This window comes from Aplidium turbinatum, chromosome 9 (genome assembly GCF_918807975.1).
Source record: "Aplidium turbinatum chromosome 9, kaAplTurb1.1, whole genome shotgun sequence".
Classification (NCBI taxonomy): Eukaryota; Metazoa; Chordata; class Ascidiacea; order Aplousobranchia; family Polyclinidae; genus Aplidium; species Aplidium turbinatum.
This window is the reverse complement of record NC_137480.1, coordinates 8,387,493-8,405,214: the sequence shown is the minus strand read 5'-3', so window position 1 is coordinate 8,405,214 and position 17,722 is coordinate 8,387,493. Positions and strand designations below refer to the sequence as shown.

The window sequence follows — 17,722 nt, the reverse complement described above, 5'->3', positions numbered from 1 at the left end:
GCAGAGAATCCATCACTTAATTTACTTTGTATCATCTTCTTTTTGCCCTTTTTTCACGTCACGGAAAACGCACTGTACCTTATGATTGGTTGGCGGTGTCATTCTAGTTATTTGCAGTGGCAGAATTTTTCCTTGTTAAAGTGGCTACCGAGAGAAAGCCACGTTTGATCTTTTCTCCGAATGGTCTCACTTTTGTTACGTCACAATCAAACTTCAGTTTCGGGTCAGCGTAAGGGAATATAAATATGACATCTTAATGAACATGACAATAAAATAACCGATACAAACTAAAGACGTACTGCAACAATGGCTTTTTACAAATCAAAATGTGGCAAATCCGAAGGCGCCACTTTAAAGATAACAGGTCACGAGTCACGCGCTTTTTAGGTCGCAAAGGAAAACATAAAAGAAGTTTGTTTAGTTTAGCAGCACTCAAAAGATCGCAAGAAAGCAAACATCAAACCTATTAAAGCTTAATTGCTGCAGCGACGCTAAACGCAGTCTTTGTGAGCAAGACTAACCATTTGCGAACATAGCCTGCATTACACATTAGGGTGGCTCGTTTTTGAACTTTTTTTTAAAATTCTCTCGGGGTAGTGGGGAAATGGTGCCAATGAGTGAGAAAACAATCTTGACAAAATTTGAGATTTGTAAAAAATTGTCTTCAGCCTCCTCATGGGGCCCAAAAATCGAAAAATGGGGTCAAAAACGCAATTTTTTTTTTAAATATTTTTAGTTTGGGTAGATACAATATTGTTTAGATATGTCTAATTAGCCTAAGAAAAAAAATTGGAGTCATTTGAACTATTCCTTCAGCTTCCTCACAGCTTCTGAAAATTTCCCTTTTGCTGAAAATTTCGCATTTTTGTGGGTGGGTACATGATACATAATTGCGTTAGACATTTTGCCAGCTATAAAACGTCATTGTATTTCTCTTTATAGGCCTGCCCTGAGCTGTTGCGTCATTTTTTAATGAAATTGGGTTAATTTGGTAGGAAAAAGTGACGTCTTTTATTTGAATTTACGTCACTGACAAAGTTTGTAGTTATGTAACCACAAACAAAAATGCGAAATTTTCAGCAAAATAAAAATTTTTAGAAGCTGTGAGGAAGCTGAAGGAATCATTCAAATGACTCCAATTTTTTTTTTATAGGTTATTTAGATATATCTAAACAATATTGTATCTACCCAAACTAAAAATATTTAAAAAAAAAATTGCGTTTTTGACCCCATTTTTCGATTTTTGGGCCCCATGAGGAGGCTGAAGACAATTTTTTACAAATCTCAAATTTTGTCATGATTGTTTTCTCACTCATTGGCACCATTTCCTCACTACCCCGAGAGAATTAAAAAAAAAAGTTCAAAAACGAGCCACCCTATTACACATTCAATGAAATCTGTTTGAAACCTCTCGCCCACCCAGAATTCCTCTCTTCTAAGAAAAAATCGACGCCTATGTGCAGAGATTTTGCTACTGTCTCGTTTTCCTAATTTTTTTTGCTGAAGTAGAAGGTTGGCAAAAAGGGCTTTGATCTTCTGTTGTTGGATGGCTTTCTGGTGTTACAGGAAAGGTTACACTTGTGTTACAGTAACAGTTCATCAAGTCTACCACCATTGTTAGACTTATAACCAACCTTATCCAACTTTCTTTGTTTAGCAATACCATGAAATTAAATTTTCTTACTTCTTTTCATGTTTTTTTTATTTCCTATTTTTGATGACTAAAACTTGCCTAAAAGTGATGCAATAATCAATTAAATATGAAAACTAAAGCTGTGTTCAATACTCAATAGTCTTGGATGACTTAACAGCAAAAGTTTGCTTTAAAATGATGATCTTAAGTTATAGACAAGGCCAGCCATTAGTTGTTGCTATGGGCGTTGCTAGGAAAGATGCCTAGGAGTGCCCACTTTCAAGACCTTATTTTAGCTTCACAGCAGGGATATCTAGAAAAGGCGACTCGTCAACAGCGTAATTGACACGCGCTTTCGCCTTTTTCCTTTTCGAGCGTTAACAGCGCTGACCCTTCTAGTGTCCATCGCTTTATCGAAATTTGCAAAGTCAGCAATCCCGTTGTTCTAGATATCCCTGCCGGAAGTTCCTCACCAGTAGGCTACCGTACATGCAGTCAATTATATATGGCATGTGAAAATGACATGCGTTTTTTTATCAGATTCGGTTATAATCAAAATCTAAAATTGTAGTCTGCAAGTGCCGCCCCCAGACGTGCCGCCTGGGGTGGTCCCCCCCCTTATATACGCCACTGTAGATCATCTTCAGTTAAGCTTATTCAAACAGAATATTTGCGATGCAAAAGTTTTAGACAGCTGTTTGATATTATAACTGCATGTGAAAACCCATCGGATGCCAGAATAGCTCCACATCCACTTGTAAAAACATGCACTACAAGGCCAAGTGGTTTTTATCACCTTCCTCTGGTTGCGCTTGGTTGATGCTTGATAGCTCCAACTATGTGGCTGCATACAACCTTTGAAAGTTTGTTTTAATTTAGCTTGATACATGCAGTTTGTGTTTTATTATTCATACTAAGTGGTCTATCAAGTTAAATTAAGACAATATACCATCAGACAGAGCTATATGTAGCACCAAATAGTATGGTGTATGACCTTTCTGATTAACAGGACAAGTAACTACTAACACTACCAGTTTGGCAGTTTTTTTGGCAGTTTATTTTGAAACCCTGAAAAATTTGATAGTTTTTTGGCGGTTTTTATAAAACATTTGGCAGGCAAAGCTACTTTGGATCTGGCAACCCTGGTCAATTGCTGTTGTCAAGCCTTGTCCTGGTGGGTAGGCACTTTAACATTACCCACTGGTCGAAGAGGTACGCAATCATGCGTGACATGTTCAATCAATATTTGTGTTTTAGTCACAATTTCGACTTGTTAAAGTGGCTACCATTAACATCATTCTTGCACTCAGTTCAGTTGCAGAAGAAAAAATAGTATTAGCAGAGGGTGGGAATCGAACCCACGAAATCGAAATTACTATACTCCTCTGCCTTAACCATTAGGCAACGTTGGTTGTGGTGAAGCATTCAGTTAAATTTCTTTGTATCAAAATTTTTGATCAGAATATCACGTCACGAGTCACATGACTGAAATCAGCTGAATCGCGAATGAACATGTCACGCATGATTGCGTACCTCTTCGACCAGTGGGTAATGTTAAAGTGCTTACCGTCCTGGTGAGTCAAGTGCTCAGTAGTCAGTACCGTACTAAGCAAAAACGCCAAGCAGAGCGAATTCATCAAATTCAGTTGTTCTACTACTCACTAATAGCCTGTTTTACCTTATTAGCATCATCAAAAGGTACTTATTCAAATAGAATTGATATATATGTACGCATATATATTACGGTCATAATGTAATGATTGCTTATACTATTATTTTGCAGAGGTTAGTCCTAGATTTATTTGTTTGGACAACATTCTCAGTGCAAATGCGGTAGTCATAAAGGTCAAAAGAATGACATTGCAATTGACAAACTTGTTAGCTAAAAGACATAAGAGTTTAATCAGTCAAGTAGTTTTTTGGAAAACAAATTTCAGTCAAAATATAAAGTCTACTTCCTGTCAACAAAACTTTAACTTCCTGGTAAATCGAAGAACTTTCTGTGTCTTGACTTCAAACTCTGGAAGTCATTTCAATTTAATATTCAGGGATTATTCATGTGATGAAAAAGTTAAAAAGCGTAATATTGATCATGTTCCCAGTATTAAAGACTTTCTTGCATCAACACAGCAGTTAATAGAACATATGCCAACCGAAGATGATGATCCGCCTCCTTATTTAGAAAAAGCCAAGTTTACACAACCTCCAAATGGAAAAACTGTATATTTTGAGACTTATGGCTGTCAAATGAATGTAAATGATGCTGAATATGCTTGGGCTATTTTACAAAACTCAGGATACAAAAAGACTGACAATTTAGAAAAGGTATATTTACTGTTTTGTTGTGCTTTATGGTATAGGTGTGAAGGTGTGTTTTGTAATGCAAAGAGCATAACATGATAAAGGACTTATTTTGACATCTTTGTTTTTACATTCTGCAATTTTATTATGGTATTAAAACCAGCTTATTGTCTTTGAAAGGAGGGATTCTTTTGTTGCAGTGCGTTTGCCTGTGTTTTGTCATGAAAGTGTTTTTCTTTACTGTGAAATGATTACTAGTGTGCATACTGCATATGGAGTTCATGCATGCATGGTTGTTTGTGTGAGGTATTCAGACTTTGCACTTATTGAGGTAGCTGTGTCCACTATCTTTTTAAAACACTTTTTGTTAAAATTTGGATACAGTGTCGTGTTTGCGAAATTATTTTTTTTTCAAGGCAGACGTTATACTTCTGGTCACCTGTTCTATCCGTGAAAAAGCAGAAGACAAAATATGGAGACGTTTAGAGGACTTGAAAAAGCATAAAGATAATTACCACACTGTTGGCTATCCCAAAATTGGAATTCTAGGTGAGTGATATCAAACTATATTTTACAATTAAATTTTTATTTTTTTAATAAAACATTATTTTATACTAACCAAACCAGATAATCACATTGTCAATTTGTCAAGCTTTTTATGCACTTAATCAATATATGCCATTATCTCTGAAATCAAATTATGGTTTGGGGTATAGGAATCTTATGTCATAAAACGGTTTATGCAATTGAATGAGTTTGTTTGTTGTACGGTATATCTATTGTATTTTTAATGGTGTGATTTATATTCTGTGTTTGTAAGTGGGGTCTGCTCCTATTCGGTGAGAGCCCGTTTCGGTGAGTCCAATTCAGTGATTTTTTGAAATTTTTTTAAAAATTATTGGGTATGTACAGTAGCCTAATTATCATTGCCACTTATACATCGTTTTAACGTCGCTAAACGTTGAAATAAGACCCTAACACTAACACCCTAACCCTTAAACCCTAACTCTAAAACGGCAATGATAATTAAGCTACGGTACCCAATAATTAAAAAAAAAAATTGAAAAAATCACCAAATTGGACTCACCGAATTGGATTCACCGAAACGGGCCATTCCGTTGTAAGTGATGGGCTACACCTTTAGGCCTAGCTTAAATAGTATTTCAGTTGGCTACCTGTATGGTACTGTTTATTTATTTTGCTACATGATAGCTTATATTTTGTATTTTATTTGACAAAGTTGTGTGTATGACTTTGTTAGTTATGATATTCTTTTTTAGGATGCATGGCTGAACGTTTGAAAAAGAAAATAGTTGAAAAGCAGAAAGCAGTGGATATTGTTGCTGGCCCAGATGCATACAGGTGGTGCAGCAACTTTAAACTGATATATAGTCGATATGATATTTTTAAGTTTTATGACATGGAAGTTGATTTTCTTCAGTCTATTGATTTAACTACCATAAAATTATGTGCTGTCATTTGTAAAGTGATTTGCTTTCACTAGAATTCCTGACATAACCTGATTGCTGTCACATGTCTAGATAGTTTCGTTTTACTCCAATCTATTGCAGAGATCTGCCACGTTTGCTGGAGCAGGCCACAGATGAAATGACTACTGCTATAAATGTTATGTTGTCAGTTGATGAGACATATGCAGACATAATGCCTGTCCGATTTGATGAAAGAACAAAAACGGCTTTTGTGTAAGTCTCCTGTTGCCATGTCATTCAAGCGTATCAGTTATTGGAAACCTGTCCCACTTCAGTTCATTGGGTTTATATTACTTTGCAAACAAACAAATGGTACAAATACTGTTGTAGCTTTAGTCTCTGTATACCGGTATACAGCATAAGGTTTTTCAATCACTGTTTGCTGCTAACTTTTGTATCATTTTTGTGAGACTGCGTAGGGTTTTAGAGAGCCGGCACTGACTGAACATGATTTGATTCCAATATATCAGTGGTGATGTTATCATATCAACAGGTTCGATTGAATCTGATTTCTTGATCTAGTAATACTCGTTGAATACTGCTTACAATAAAGACAACATCCAACTTTCTAGACATCAAAATCCTTCATTTTTACATTGGTTCAACGTCTGCAGCCGTTAAATCAATTTAAAAATGAAATATTTGTTGTCTGGGTTAATGCAGCTTGTCAGCTTCCGTAATGACATCAGTGACTTAATCAGTGTGTTAAGTTGTCAAGATCATCTGGGTTTAATGTCGTATATATATTTTTGAAAATGTTTTTATGATGGTTATTTTGCAAGAGCAATGTATGCGTGTGGACTGTAGACCTAGTAGACTTATTATGCCATAACTGTGATGTTTTTTGCTCATAGTTCCATCATGAGAGGATGTGATAACATGTGCAGTTATTGCATAGTCCCGTTTACAAGAGGACGGGAAAGAAGTAGGCCTGTGGAATCAATCGTTGACGAAGTTAAGAAGCTGTCTGCCATGGTAAGTACCGTACTTACTGTTTATGATTCCGTGGCGTATCTGCGAAGTAGCACACATATATACAAAGTCCTACACACTGGTAGCCGATTATATCAGTAATCAGTAAAACTGCGAATCTGTACCAAGCGTGTTTATCATGTGAAATTCAACCATTAGATTTTACAACAAACATAATAGTAGCATTTTCATCAAATAGCTATAGTTCTAAAACCTCTACAGCCTGTTTCATCCTAAAAGGGGGATCATCAGAAGGTCCTGAAAAATATGCAAAAGCAATAAGTCGGTGATACCTGAAAAGATATTAAATATTGTCATATATATAACTTTAGTATAATCTATAAAAAAAACCTCAGAGTTACTAAGGCTACCTCCATCGGATACCACAAAAGCCTCAATTCAGACATTCAAATGGAAACCAAGCAGATTGATAACAACATTTGTGACATTTTCTTAATACCACGTAGCTATTTTGCCTGTCTGAAAGTTTTTGGCACAAACAATTGCTAATCCATCCCAAGGTCCACTTTATACTATCCAGAAGCAGAAAGATGTAAAACGTAACTTGGATAACTTTCCAAATTTTTTCTACAGTGATTCTGTGTTGTACCACCAACCAACAGTTGCTGTGAGATTATAAAGAATTTTTATATCCATAGGGTATAAAACAGGTCAACCTGCTTGGGCAGAATGTGAACAGTTATCGCGATCTTTCCGAAGTTCAACATCAAACAACAGCTGTCAATCAAACATCTATGAGCAAAGGTAGGGTGGGTTTGAAGATTTGCCCCCATCTGTATAGCACTTGTAAGGTTCTGTAAATGTGATCAGTTTCTTCCATTCCAATCAGCAATAAACAGAAATTGTTCATGTCCGCAACTCAGATGACTGCAATGTTTTTTTTATTTTATTTTTTTATAATTTTTAGCCTGTAAAGAGTTTTAAATTTTTTAAATTCGAAACAAAAAGTAAAAAAAAAAACGCTAAACTTCTGGGAATTTCAGTTTCCAGCGCGATAGAGGAGTTGAAACATTATCAGGAGCACTATTGTACGGGAACAAACCTATCCAGTTCTGTCGTCTGGATCTTTATTAGAGAAACCTTAATTTACTTTTTAGGTTTTAAAACGATTTACAAGCCCAAGGTGGGAGGTTTACGTTTTGCCGATTTACTCGAAAAGGTCTCAGATGTTGATCCGGAGATGCGAGTCAGATTTATCTCTCCTCATCCGAAGGACTTCCCAGACGAGGTAAATTGCCGCACAATGTCATCCTGTCTTTTGGACAATTTAAGTTTACTGAGGAGTGTGTCTGGCATTCGAGCAAACGGCGGCGATGCCATTTTTTTCTCAATATGACTTGCACCAGTGGCACAGGCAGTAATGTGATTAACTTCAAAGCGGTCGTCGTGTGAAGTATGAGCCTTACGTCACAGTAGAAAGAGAAGTTCTAAACAGCAGTTAAGATATTTGATCTAAAATTCAAGAGGAAAAATTTAGCAACTAAATCCATGTTCGGCAAACGTTTGAAAACTAAAACTGTTTTCGTCTTCAGTGTCATTGTTTCAATTCGTTACATAAATTGATATGGTTATTTCTTAATTAATTGTACTCTTCGATGTCTATTGTTACTGCAGCATTACCCCAGCATGCTTCTAGTAAATTAGTGCGGCTAATATAGAAGTGTAATTACATAGGCCTATATCGACCTTCCATAGGTTATTTGCGTCTACGCAACTCCTTTGGCTATTTCTTTCATGGACCGAATTTGGTTTAATGCGCAGGTCTTGGAAATTATATCGGAACGCAGCAACATATGTAAGCAGATCCACCTGCCTGCGCAAAGTGGAAGCTCGAGGATTTTGGAAAAGATGAGAAGAGGGTGAGTACTAGAATGAATATTGCGATCTTGTGGGAAGAAGTGAGAAAAATGTCGGCCGCTTGGTGGTAGTCGAGAACTGTACCTCGGCATAGTGGATTTAATTTCACACAACTTCAAATTCAACATGGTGGTGTAGATTTAGGTGTTGTAGTTTGTGTGTGAGAAGGCGATGAAGCAAATTCTTGCATTTACATTACATCATTGAATGTCCATTTAATAAGGACATGGTCCTTGCTTTACCAGGGTGTCTGACCGGCAAACTTTTTGATCCATGTTAATTTTTGGCTTGAATTGCACAAAGTATTTGAATGTTGCGCTGAGCTTACATAGGCCACCACTTAACTTCTATCCCATCATTAAAACGCACAAAAGAAATATAATATCCAAGTTTAGACATCTTAACAAATGAACATCGTTTTTTTTTTTTTTTAATCAGATTTTATAATTTTGTTCCAAAAGACCATGGATTGGTTACGCAGCAACCAAACTTTTCACTGTTAGGATATTTCTGATAAGAAAAATCACAATGATGTCTTGAAAACTTTCGAAAGTGTTTTACTTGTTTGTTTATGTTGTCTACGTATTTTTTCTTTCGCTTAAACAAAAAAAATATATAAGTAAACCCATTGACGTTTCTAAGTTGTATAATGTATATGCTTGTTTGTGAAGTATTTGCAGCTCACAAAGCTTTCACGCATACCCGTTACCTCTATGCAGTCACACAAGAGAAGATTACCTCAACTTGGTTGAACGCATCCGGGCGTTTATTCCCGACGTAATTCTGTCTACTGATATGATTACTGGCTTTTGCGGGGAGACTGAAGAAGACCATCAAGATAGCCTATCGTTGATGGAACTTGTCAAATACAATTACGCCTTTCTGTTTAAATACAGCATGCGCAAGGTATATACTGTACACTGTTTTCTGTAAACAGCAATTTCACTCGTCTTCCTGACAGCAAATTAGTCGTTTTTTTATATTGATTCAACGTCTGCAGACTATGTAAAACAGATTAATTTGCTGTCTTGGTCTTAGCATGTCAATACTTATCGCACCGTTTCATAGTAAGGGCCATATTAAGCAGTCTATTGTTCTTCAGCCAACCGTTGAATGTCTGTTGCATTGTTACAAAGTGGTAGAAGCTTTTCTTAGACGTTTTTCTCTTGGTAAAACCTTGACACCGCAGAAACCTGAATGAAAAAAAAACTGAAATAAATCCTGAAAGAATGAAAAAATTCAGAATGATGCACTAAAAATCTAGAATGACGAAACCTTGTGGAAGGGCACTGTTTTACGTGTTATAAAGTTGTACTGAAGCGGCTTCAATATCCGAAATCGCGATCTACAGCATGGTTATTTGGACTTTTTCATGCATTACGATGAATACAAAGTTCCCAGGCATTTGCATCCTTTGAACCCGTAGTTGGGCTTCTCTCTAGCACCGGCTTGACTGGGCTTGCAGTTCTCTAATAACTTATATTACGTTAAATTGCCTTCCCTATTTTATGTAGATCTACAATTGCTTGTATTTCAAACCAGTACCGCAATGTTTTCTTTACCTTTCAGAAAACTCATGCATATCACAAAATGGAAGATGACGTATCGGACAGGACCAAAGTTAGAAGATTGCGTGAGATAATGAGCGTCTACCATCAACATCTAACCCAAGTTCAAGAGAAATATCTTGGCGATGTTCAATTGGTGTTGGTCGAAAAAGTAAGTGATATGCGTCATTTCCAGCTAAAAAATCAGTCGTTATTGCTTTGTTCATGTTCTGTATCCACTCACGTGTGGCACGAAGTATGTTTTTCAACATAAAGTTTATCATCTATATTCGTAAAAAATGATTATTTGGAAAACCTCTGTTTTTTGTCCAAAACAAGCCAACTCTCTCCTTTCTCAGCCAACAACTGTGGTAAAAGGAGTGAATAGATTTTGAAGGGTCTGCACTCTCCCAAAGGTTTGGCATTAAATCTTTTGCGTTTTGTAAAAAGATGCTTGTCCTTAGCTACTTACCACGTGTATCTTGGTGCAAGACACGAACCATCCAACCTGCTAGGTCAGGTCTTGACTTGAGAAAATCATCATCATTCAATCCAACTTTTTTATGTTTAGCAATACATTTGTCTTGTACGATCTGTTGCCAAATTGGCTTTCGATATTCTTAACATTGTTTGACGTTATACTAACGTTAAAACATGTTGATATTAACCACCAGGTCTCACCAAAATCGACCAGTCATTTAGTCGCGAGGAACGACGGAAATATCAAAGTGATTATTCCGAACATCGAGCTGGAAAGCGAGAGAGATTCCATCCAGAAAGTTCCAATCAAAGTTGGTGATTACGTCGCTGTGAAGGTAAACTGAGACTTGGTTATGACTGGTTTGTACCGGTTTTCTAAACCATGTCGATTTTGAGAAAATTAAGGTGTCTACCGGTCAAAACACTCCATCTGCTACAGTGAAATGCAGATTACAAATACGCTGGCGGTGAGACGCTGGTTCGGTTTTGGTCGCTCGGTGCGATACAGGAACCTCACTTCACAGGCCTCGACCGAGAGAGGGTCTAATAATGCTCAAAAGACGCTCAGTGCGTCTTATTTTTCATCGGCGTCGCATCACCAAAAGACGGTCTTTCTCGCGTTGCATTGCATCTTGTAACGGAACCTTTGTGTTGTTACAGCTCACTGCGTACAAGCCAAGCACCTACCATGGGATTCCCCTCTTCCGATCATCTATCAAAGATTTTCATTCGAACAAAGAGAATCACATAAAAACATCACAGCATTCTTATACGTAAAATACACATGTTTTATTTATAAACTGCATGTTGCAATATATTTCAGCGGAAAAGCACGCGTCGTTGACGTTGAAATAACGTAAATTCAAGTAAATCAACTGAGGAAAAATATCGAAAAAGCATGACATATAAAAGAATAGAGTGGTAGATGTTAGGGTGACTGAAGATTTGTATCAGGGGAAAACACTGACTAGTTTTCCACTGGCCGCTACCGCCGTTTGGTTTTTGCTTTTGCTAACAAAAATTAAATTTACGAATTATACGAGGCACAGTTTTTACATTTAGTTTGCCAGACGGTTGGTTTCCCTCTAGCCCCACCATCAGTCATCCGCAACCACACTCCCGCCCAAAAATGGGAGGTTTGCAAACGTGTACGTAAGATGCTGCTGGTATCTTTTTATCTTATATCAACAAAATATCAAATCAGAAAAAGGTTGACCTTTAGTTCAGAAATTCTTATGGTGCATTTTGTAAAGTTAAAATTTTGGGCAATAACATAATTGGCCTAATTTACTGAAAACGGAGTTGTGGCGGTCTGATTGCATGGGAGACACGGCCCATCTTTGCAACGATGGATTCTGTAACCAACTACATATCCAATCGTAAATGCAACAAAAAATAAAATGAGAACGAATAATAATTTGATGATGATCCCTTTAGCTCCTGTTGTCCACTCCTCAACGCAGGATCTTCGTCTCGACGATTTGATTTGCTAAAAGTAAAGAATTTTCTGATAAATTGTGATAATCAGTAAGCAACAGAGTTGAAATCCGCCATGTGTGTTGGGCTGGCACAACTATAATAATGTTAACCTACACGGGACACAGAATTGGCATAAATCCGCCTTGGGACGTAGCCACAGGGTGCTTGGGGTCCAATCGCCCATCCCAAATTTTATCTTGCCTCCAAAAACATGTTTGTACTACTATTGTAATTTATGTTGAATGACGTTTGCTTTTGTTGTCAAAAGCAACCCAACAGTTGCTTGCTTTAGCTGTCAAAAGCAACCCAACAGTTGCTTTTGACTCCTAAAATTTTCTCTCTAGTTGCGTCACTGAGTCCATTCACTGTCAATAACTTTGACAAAAGATAAGACAGTTCAACATTTTTCTCTTGATTTGCTTGTCTCATTTGTAAGTGCTGTAGGTTGTAGCCCACAATGTGACTCTAATAACCCAACCGGTTGAGCAAGCAATTGCTGCAGAAGCTACGCCCAAACAATAAATGTTGGATAAGATGTATAGCAGCCGTCAATACGTTAGCTATTTCAGCACGATTAGGCTAATAAATACCAACCAACTTTTCATGGACTTTAAGTTTATCTTATGCTAATCATACGCTGCAATCGATGTAGGGTGTAAGCTACATGAACATTAAATTTGTTTGTAAGAGTTTGAAACAATTTTTTAAGTGAAGGAAAAATTCTCCTTTTTTGTAATGTTTTTTTTTTTTATGTACAGCCCTAATTCATATCAACAACCAATCTAATAACATAAGAGCTCTTTGCAACAAAGATATCTGGAAAAGAAAGGATTGGGTGAAGGAAATCAAACGTTTTGAAAAATTTCTGTGAGAAATTTTGTGTGATAGCTCAGTTGGTTAAGCTCCGGACTTTGTGCACAAAACAAATGCAAGATCAAGCAGCGCTGGGTCTAGTCGCCTTTCAGAGTGTACGTTTGAGCAACGCATTTCAAGGACTGCCCTCCATTTTGTGGATAGAATAATTCATAGAGAACAACACTTCAAGCGAAAACTCCATTCTGCCTATCTGTTGTGTCTGCGTCAGTAATTTCAGAGCCTTTACAAGTGTGCGAGACTGCCAGGAAAAGCTTCTTCAGTCTGAGGATAAAGATTTTCACAATCTTTTGTTGAAATAAAAAAGTTATTTGAAAAAATGGTCCGGCCGAGCGCCACCGCAAAGTTTGCTGAATAAAGGAAAGAGAAAGACCACAAAACATTAAGGTTTAACTAGGCCAGTGGTTCTTAACCTTTTTTTCCCCAGCGCCCCTTTTCAGAGATTTCCATAGTCTGGCGCCCACCATAATATAAGGGCTGTAGCCTACTAATGACATTTTCTTCCAAGACTATAAGGCTAGCCTACAGCCAGTAGTAATTAGTTATTAGTTAGTAAGAAAAAACTAGTTTAAGCCGATGTTAGTTTTAATACTAAAAAATCAGCACAGATGTGCCTTAAGGCTCTTAACTTAAAGTCTTAAGGCACATCTCTGCTGATTTTTTAGTAGTTAGTAAGAGTTACACTAATAACCATTATTGACTGACTATTATTATGACCAGTCCTTATGGTTTGCTTGCACTGCCTGCCCGCTGTCCCTGCCAAAAGCTGACCACAAAATGCCATTTACTTACTACAAGGAAAGGGAAACAATGCCCATTATCAACAACAAAGGCCATGCACAACACCATCCGACGTTCACGCTTGTCGGATGGTGTTGTGCATTGTGCTGTATAGGCCAACATAGAATGCTCTGAGAGAGAATCACTGCTTCCCTTGTTAAACACAATCTCTATACTGTATATAGCTCCTCATCCTCGGTGGATTCTCGTACCCCCAGCAGAACTACTAAAGCAAATTTGCAGTGAGGAAAATATCGTTACACCTTCTGAATGTAGCGCCCCCTATAACGCTCCCTGAATATTTCCGCCCCTCTAAAAGTTAACAGCGCCCACTAGGGGGCGGTAGCGCCCAGGTTAAGAACCACTGAACTAGGCCATACACACAATAACCGTTCAAAATGAAGAGATAACACTGACTGCTAAAGTAATTTTTGAAAAAAAGATTAATGACTAGGTGAAATAACCGAGTACTCACGTTTTGTGTTGACACTGTGACATTTTGCGAAGAGACTGTGTCCTCTTGATATGCATAAGCTGCAGTGGCCATAGCTTGTTATTTAAAAAGCACAGACAATGTAAATTACACAACAATCCTACGTCATATACTTTGCTGGATGTAAAACAATCGTTTGGTTAGGTGACTTCCTCTTGAAAAAAATTGTACCTCGTTTCCATAAAAGCGTTGGCCTGAATCGGTTATGCTTACGTCAGGGAGGCTTACGTCTACATTGCATTAGATAAAACTAGGGCGGGGGTTCAATTTTAATTTCAACTATAGCCCTGGTTTCAGAATACAACAGAACATTATAAAACCTTTGGATTTCTTTTTAAATTTCCGTCCAAATCCCCCTCTATCCTGAGAATTACTTTTCTCATTTAATTCGCCTTGAATTGCATTGACGTCATTTTTTGTTTAAGGCATTTACAGTTCAAATATTATTTGCTCTGAACTAATGTTGCAAGACGGCGCAAACAGTCTCTCTGGTTTTCTTTACAATTTGTTTTGAGGAAAAAATCATGCAGTACAAGCCTAGGCTATGAGGTCAAATAGACAAATTCAATACAGTTTTAAAATCTTTCTCTTTCAGTTCTTTGCTGATTGAAAAGGCAATAGGTTAATCAAGTCAATTCATTTGTTCCAAGGCAATGAAATCCTGACCTACCAATGATTGCTTAGACATGCCTGATTTGTCAAATGTTGATTCTGGAAATCTTGCTCTCGGACTGAGAAAGCCTCTGAAGAAGTTTATTAAGCTATAATATTTTCTGAGTTCCAGGATAGGGGATCTCTTGACTAAGAACTAAGAAGCAGTTATAATATTTTCGTTTGACGAAGTTTCTTCATTTACAAATTCGGGCGCTTAACCGATTGAACAATCAAGGCGGACTGTTGTCATGGTCTGTTTGAAATAGTTTAACAAGTGCATTTTAATTCAAGTAAAAAATGGAATGTTTACAAGTAAGCCTGCTTTAGATAACAGTTTGATAGAGATTAGTTAGAAATCAAATTTGTTTTGGCGCAGCTGTACTTTGGTAATGGTTTTTTTAACAGCCCCTTACTTTCTTTGCAAACATACAACAGGTTAAATGGATTGCATTGTTTGCATATGACTTTTCTTATCAGGTGAATAATAAAGCTGAAATATTATGCCCACGTTCAACTTGATGAACTGAATGAGCTTTCGACAGTAAGAAAGAACGATCGCATAGCTTACTTTGATTCGCAATTTGCTTTAAAAGATAATACAAAAGCGAGCCTCAGTACTAAATAATCCACAAATTATTTAAAGGAGGTAGCTGCTGATGTAGTTTATTTAGCATGCAAATCAGTTCTTTTTTGCATTAATTTAACGTCTGCAAAAGAACAAAATGAGCAGAAAATATTTCATCATTGTTCACTCGCTTACAGGTTTGCGTATTTCTTCCACCAATTGTCTTTAATGGTAGGCTACGTGCTTGCAATGTTTATTCTGGTAGGTTTTTCTTTTCTCTCTTTACTATCTAGTCGTCAGCAAATACAATTCAAATGATTTGAATTAAAATATCGCATTGCTGTGCAGTAGCTTTAAATATTATTTTTAAAAGACGTCATCAAGTAACAAGCAATAGGGATATGCAATATCAGTTCTTGGAAAATTCATATATTCAAGAAACAGCCTGATTTCCACATTTCTGAAACAAGTTCCATTCATTTTTATTGACTCCAACGATAACAGCTAGGCAACTTTTAAAGCCCTAGCCTACGCAACGAAAATATATCATATTGGACCATTTTGTTTCAGAAAGCTTATAACAATTTAAAGTGTGTGACCATGATTCATGCCATTCAAAAAAACTACAAGCTGTTTAGATTGGCAAGTGTTTAACTTTAAACTTTAGATAGTCTACTTCGAAAGTTTATCAATTACAATTTATCGGTGGCCTACGTTAATCTCCGTTGCCGTGATTTCGTTTTGAGCTATTTTTTACTGGAACATTTAGTGCCGTTTATATCTTTAATTCAGTTTTCATCAAGTACAATTTTGTTTCGATAAAAAAAAATTGTTTCAAATACGGTAGCTCTACTTTAGAAGAGCAGATCCACTGACTACGTTTTTCAGCTAGTACAATATTTGTATTATTCCTGTGTAGGCTATTTGTAAGTTATGCTATAAATGGTATTAATATCACAAAAGAATGTTCAACGCCAAGCGCAATGCCAAGCAGCGCCAATTCCTGTTTCACCCAGGCCGTCGAAGAATATGCTTCCACACAACATTAACGTTTATAAACAAAACCTGATGAACAGCTTTAGCACTATGCCTGAATGTTCACTTTCAAACCTTAGTCTCCTACGCAGAACAACGTGTTGTTTTTAAGTGTTGTCATCATCAGGCGACGTCTAATCGACGTACAAGAGGCAGCGTGCGCTCGGTTGGAATCCAAGTTATGATAACAGTCATAGTTTTGTCATTTTACAACACAATGTAACTGGAGGCACCCAGACAGCAAAATCCATCATTTTTACATTAGACGTTGAATCAATATAAAAATGATGGTTTTGCTGTCTGGGTAGGTAAACGTTTATTTAAACTTTTGCTGCTTCGAAGGTAGCTTTAGAATATTGTAATGGCATCGTAGCGCACAATTTCCCGTAGAAATTGAAAGGTTGCATTGTAAGCTAATTTATTTCTGTGCCACATCTTTTTTCTAGCAAGGAAGGTTTTGGTACCCTTTATGATCCTGAACCAAACCAGTAATAATACTTTATTATCGACAGCGTATAATTTACTGTACCATCTGTTATTTTAATGGCTTGCGCAGAGATTTTTGTTCATGAGGTACTACTAAATGTAACTCTGCAATAGCCCACCATTAGAAATTTCGATACCAATGCTAGGTGTCTTTTTAGTTTTGTTTTCCTTCCATTATTAATCATATCAGTAAAAATATTTCTTCGCAAAGTCAATTTAAAGAAACAAAAAACAGAAATAATTGCGGTGATGATCAAAAATAGATTATAATGTCTATGAAAACATAGATGAATAAACAACAAAACGTTAGAAAAACTAAGAATTGCATTCTTATGGGGAGTTGATTCTCAAACTCCTCTGCTTGCATAAGCAATATCAGTTTCTGTATGCTTTTTATGTGCTGTTTAAGCAAAATTCTTTCCAAATAACTTAATTAAACTTTTCTATCGAAATAAAACAAAATGTTTTTTTTACTGAACCCCTGTAAATCTGAATAATAACAGGTGGTTTCAGTTCACAATCACACGAAGCAAAATTGCTTTTCTTTCAACAAAACCAAAACCAAGACAAAAAATCTCTATTGAAACGAAGCAAACATTTACAAGACTTCAATCAGGTTAACAACAAACTATAGATTGCAATAATCTTTCATTTAATTGTAAGCAACAACTATATTTTATTTAATTTCAACTCACGTACACTCATTTTCAATGCGTTAATAGTAACTAAGTAGCCTCTGCCTTGATATTGGCTACTATTTGAGCATGACACGCTTCCTGTTCTTGTAAACATTTCAGTGCGAACGTGTGTGCAATGGGCTATATTGTCATCATTAGCCCTTTGAACTATCAATGCCTCAAGCAATACGTGTCAAACACTGACTGAGACAGATTCTATCTTAACTCTCAATTGTAGGTCTGCCCTTTTGGCTATGCTGTCTTAATTTGCGTTAGTCTTATTCTGACGTTTGGAATTGTTCAAAATAGGCAAAGTAAAAGCACAGCATCATCCCAGTCATCAAATCATTTTTTCACGTTGATTCAACGTTTGCATAGA

At 36.7% G+C, this 17,722-nt stretch overlaps 2 protein-coding genes across 2 annotated transcripts; one reads left to right on the top strand and one right to left on the bottom strand.

Annotated features, from left to right (window-relative positions):
* Positions 1-3,423: 3,423 nt before the first annotated feature.
* LOC145776618 (mitochondrial tRNA methylthiotransferase CDK5RAP1-like) lies at positions 3,424-11,415 on the top strand. The gene is made up of 12 exons (XM_082587848.1): positions 3,424-3,958; positions 4,351-4,483; positions 5,215-5,296; positions 5,506-5,637; positions 6,279-6,399; positions 7,056-7,161; positions 7,515-7,645; positions 8,179-8,276; positions 8,994-9,180; positions 9,844-9,993; positions 10,496-10,636; positions 10,962-11,415. Exons 1-12 carry the CDS (start codon positions 3,488-3,490, stop codon positions 11,076-11,078), a joined length of 1,869 nt encoding a protein of 622 aa, XP_082443974.1. The 5' UTR covers positions 3,424-3,487; the 3' UTR covers positions 11,079-11,415.
* Positions 11,408-14,045, bottom strand: LOC145776623 (small integral membrane protein 1-like). The gene is made up of 2 exons (XM_082587852.1): positions 13,909-14,045; positions 11,408-11,790 (listed from the first exon to the last, which is right to left on the bottom strand). The coding sequence occupies exons 1-2, from the start codon at positions 13,978-13,980 to the stop codon at positions 11,584-11,586; spliced, it is 279 nt and encodes a 92-aa protein (XP_082443978.1). The 5' UTR covers positions 13,981-14,045; the 3' UTR covers positions 11,408-11,583.
* Positions 14,046-17,722: the final 3,677 nt, after the last annotated feature.

Excerpts from the sequence above, each read along its gene's own strand:
- LOC145776618 (XM_082587848.1), top strand. The coding sequence starts at position 3,488 with ATGACATTGCAATTGACAAACTTGTTAGCTAAAAGACATAAGAGTTTA. Across the intron at positions 3,959-4,350 it reads AGACTGACAATTTAGAAAAG|GCAGACGTTATACTTCTGGT; the intron begins GTATATTTACTG and ends TTTTTTTTCAAG. Across the intron at positions 8,277-8,993 it reads TTGGAAAAGATGAGAAGAGG|TCACACAAGAGAAGATTACC; the intron begins GTGAGTACTAGA and ends ACCTCTATGCAG.
- LOC145776623 (XM_082587852.1), bottom strand. The coding sequence starts at position 13,980 with ATGGCCACTGCAGCTTATGCATATCAAGAGGACACAGTCTCTTCGCAA. Across the intron at positions 11,791-13,908 it reads TCACAGTGTCAACACAAAAC|CAAATCAAATCGTCGAGACG; the intron begins GTGAGTACTCGG and ends CTTTACTTTTAG.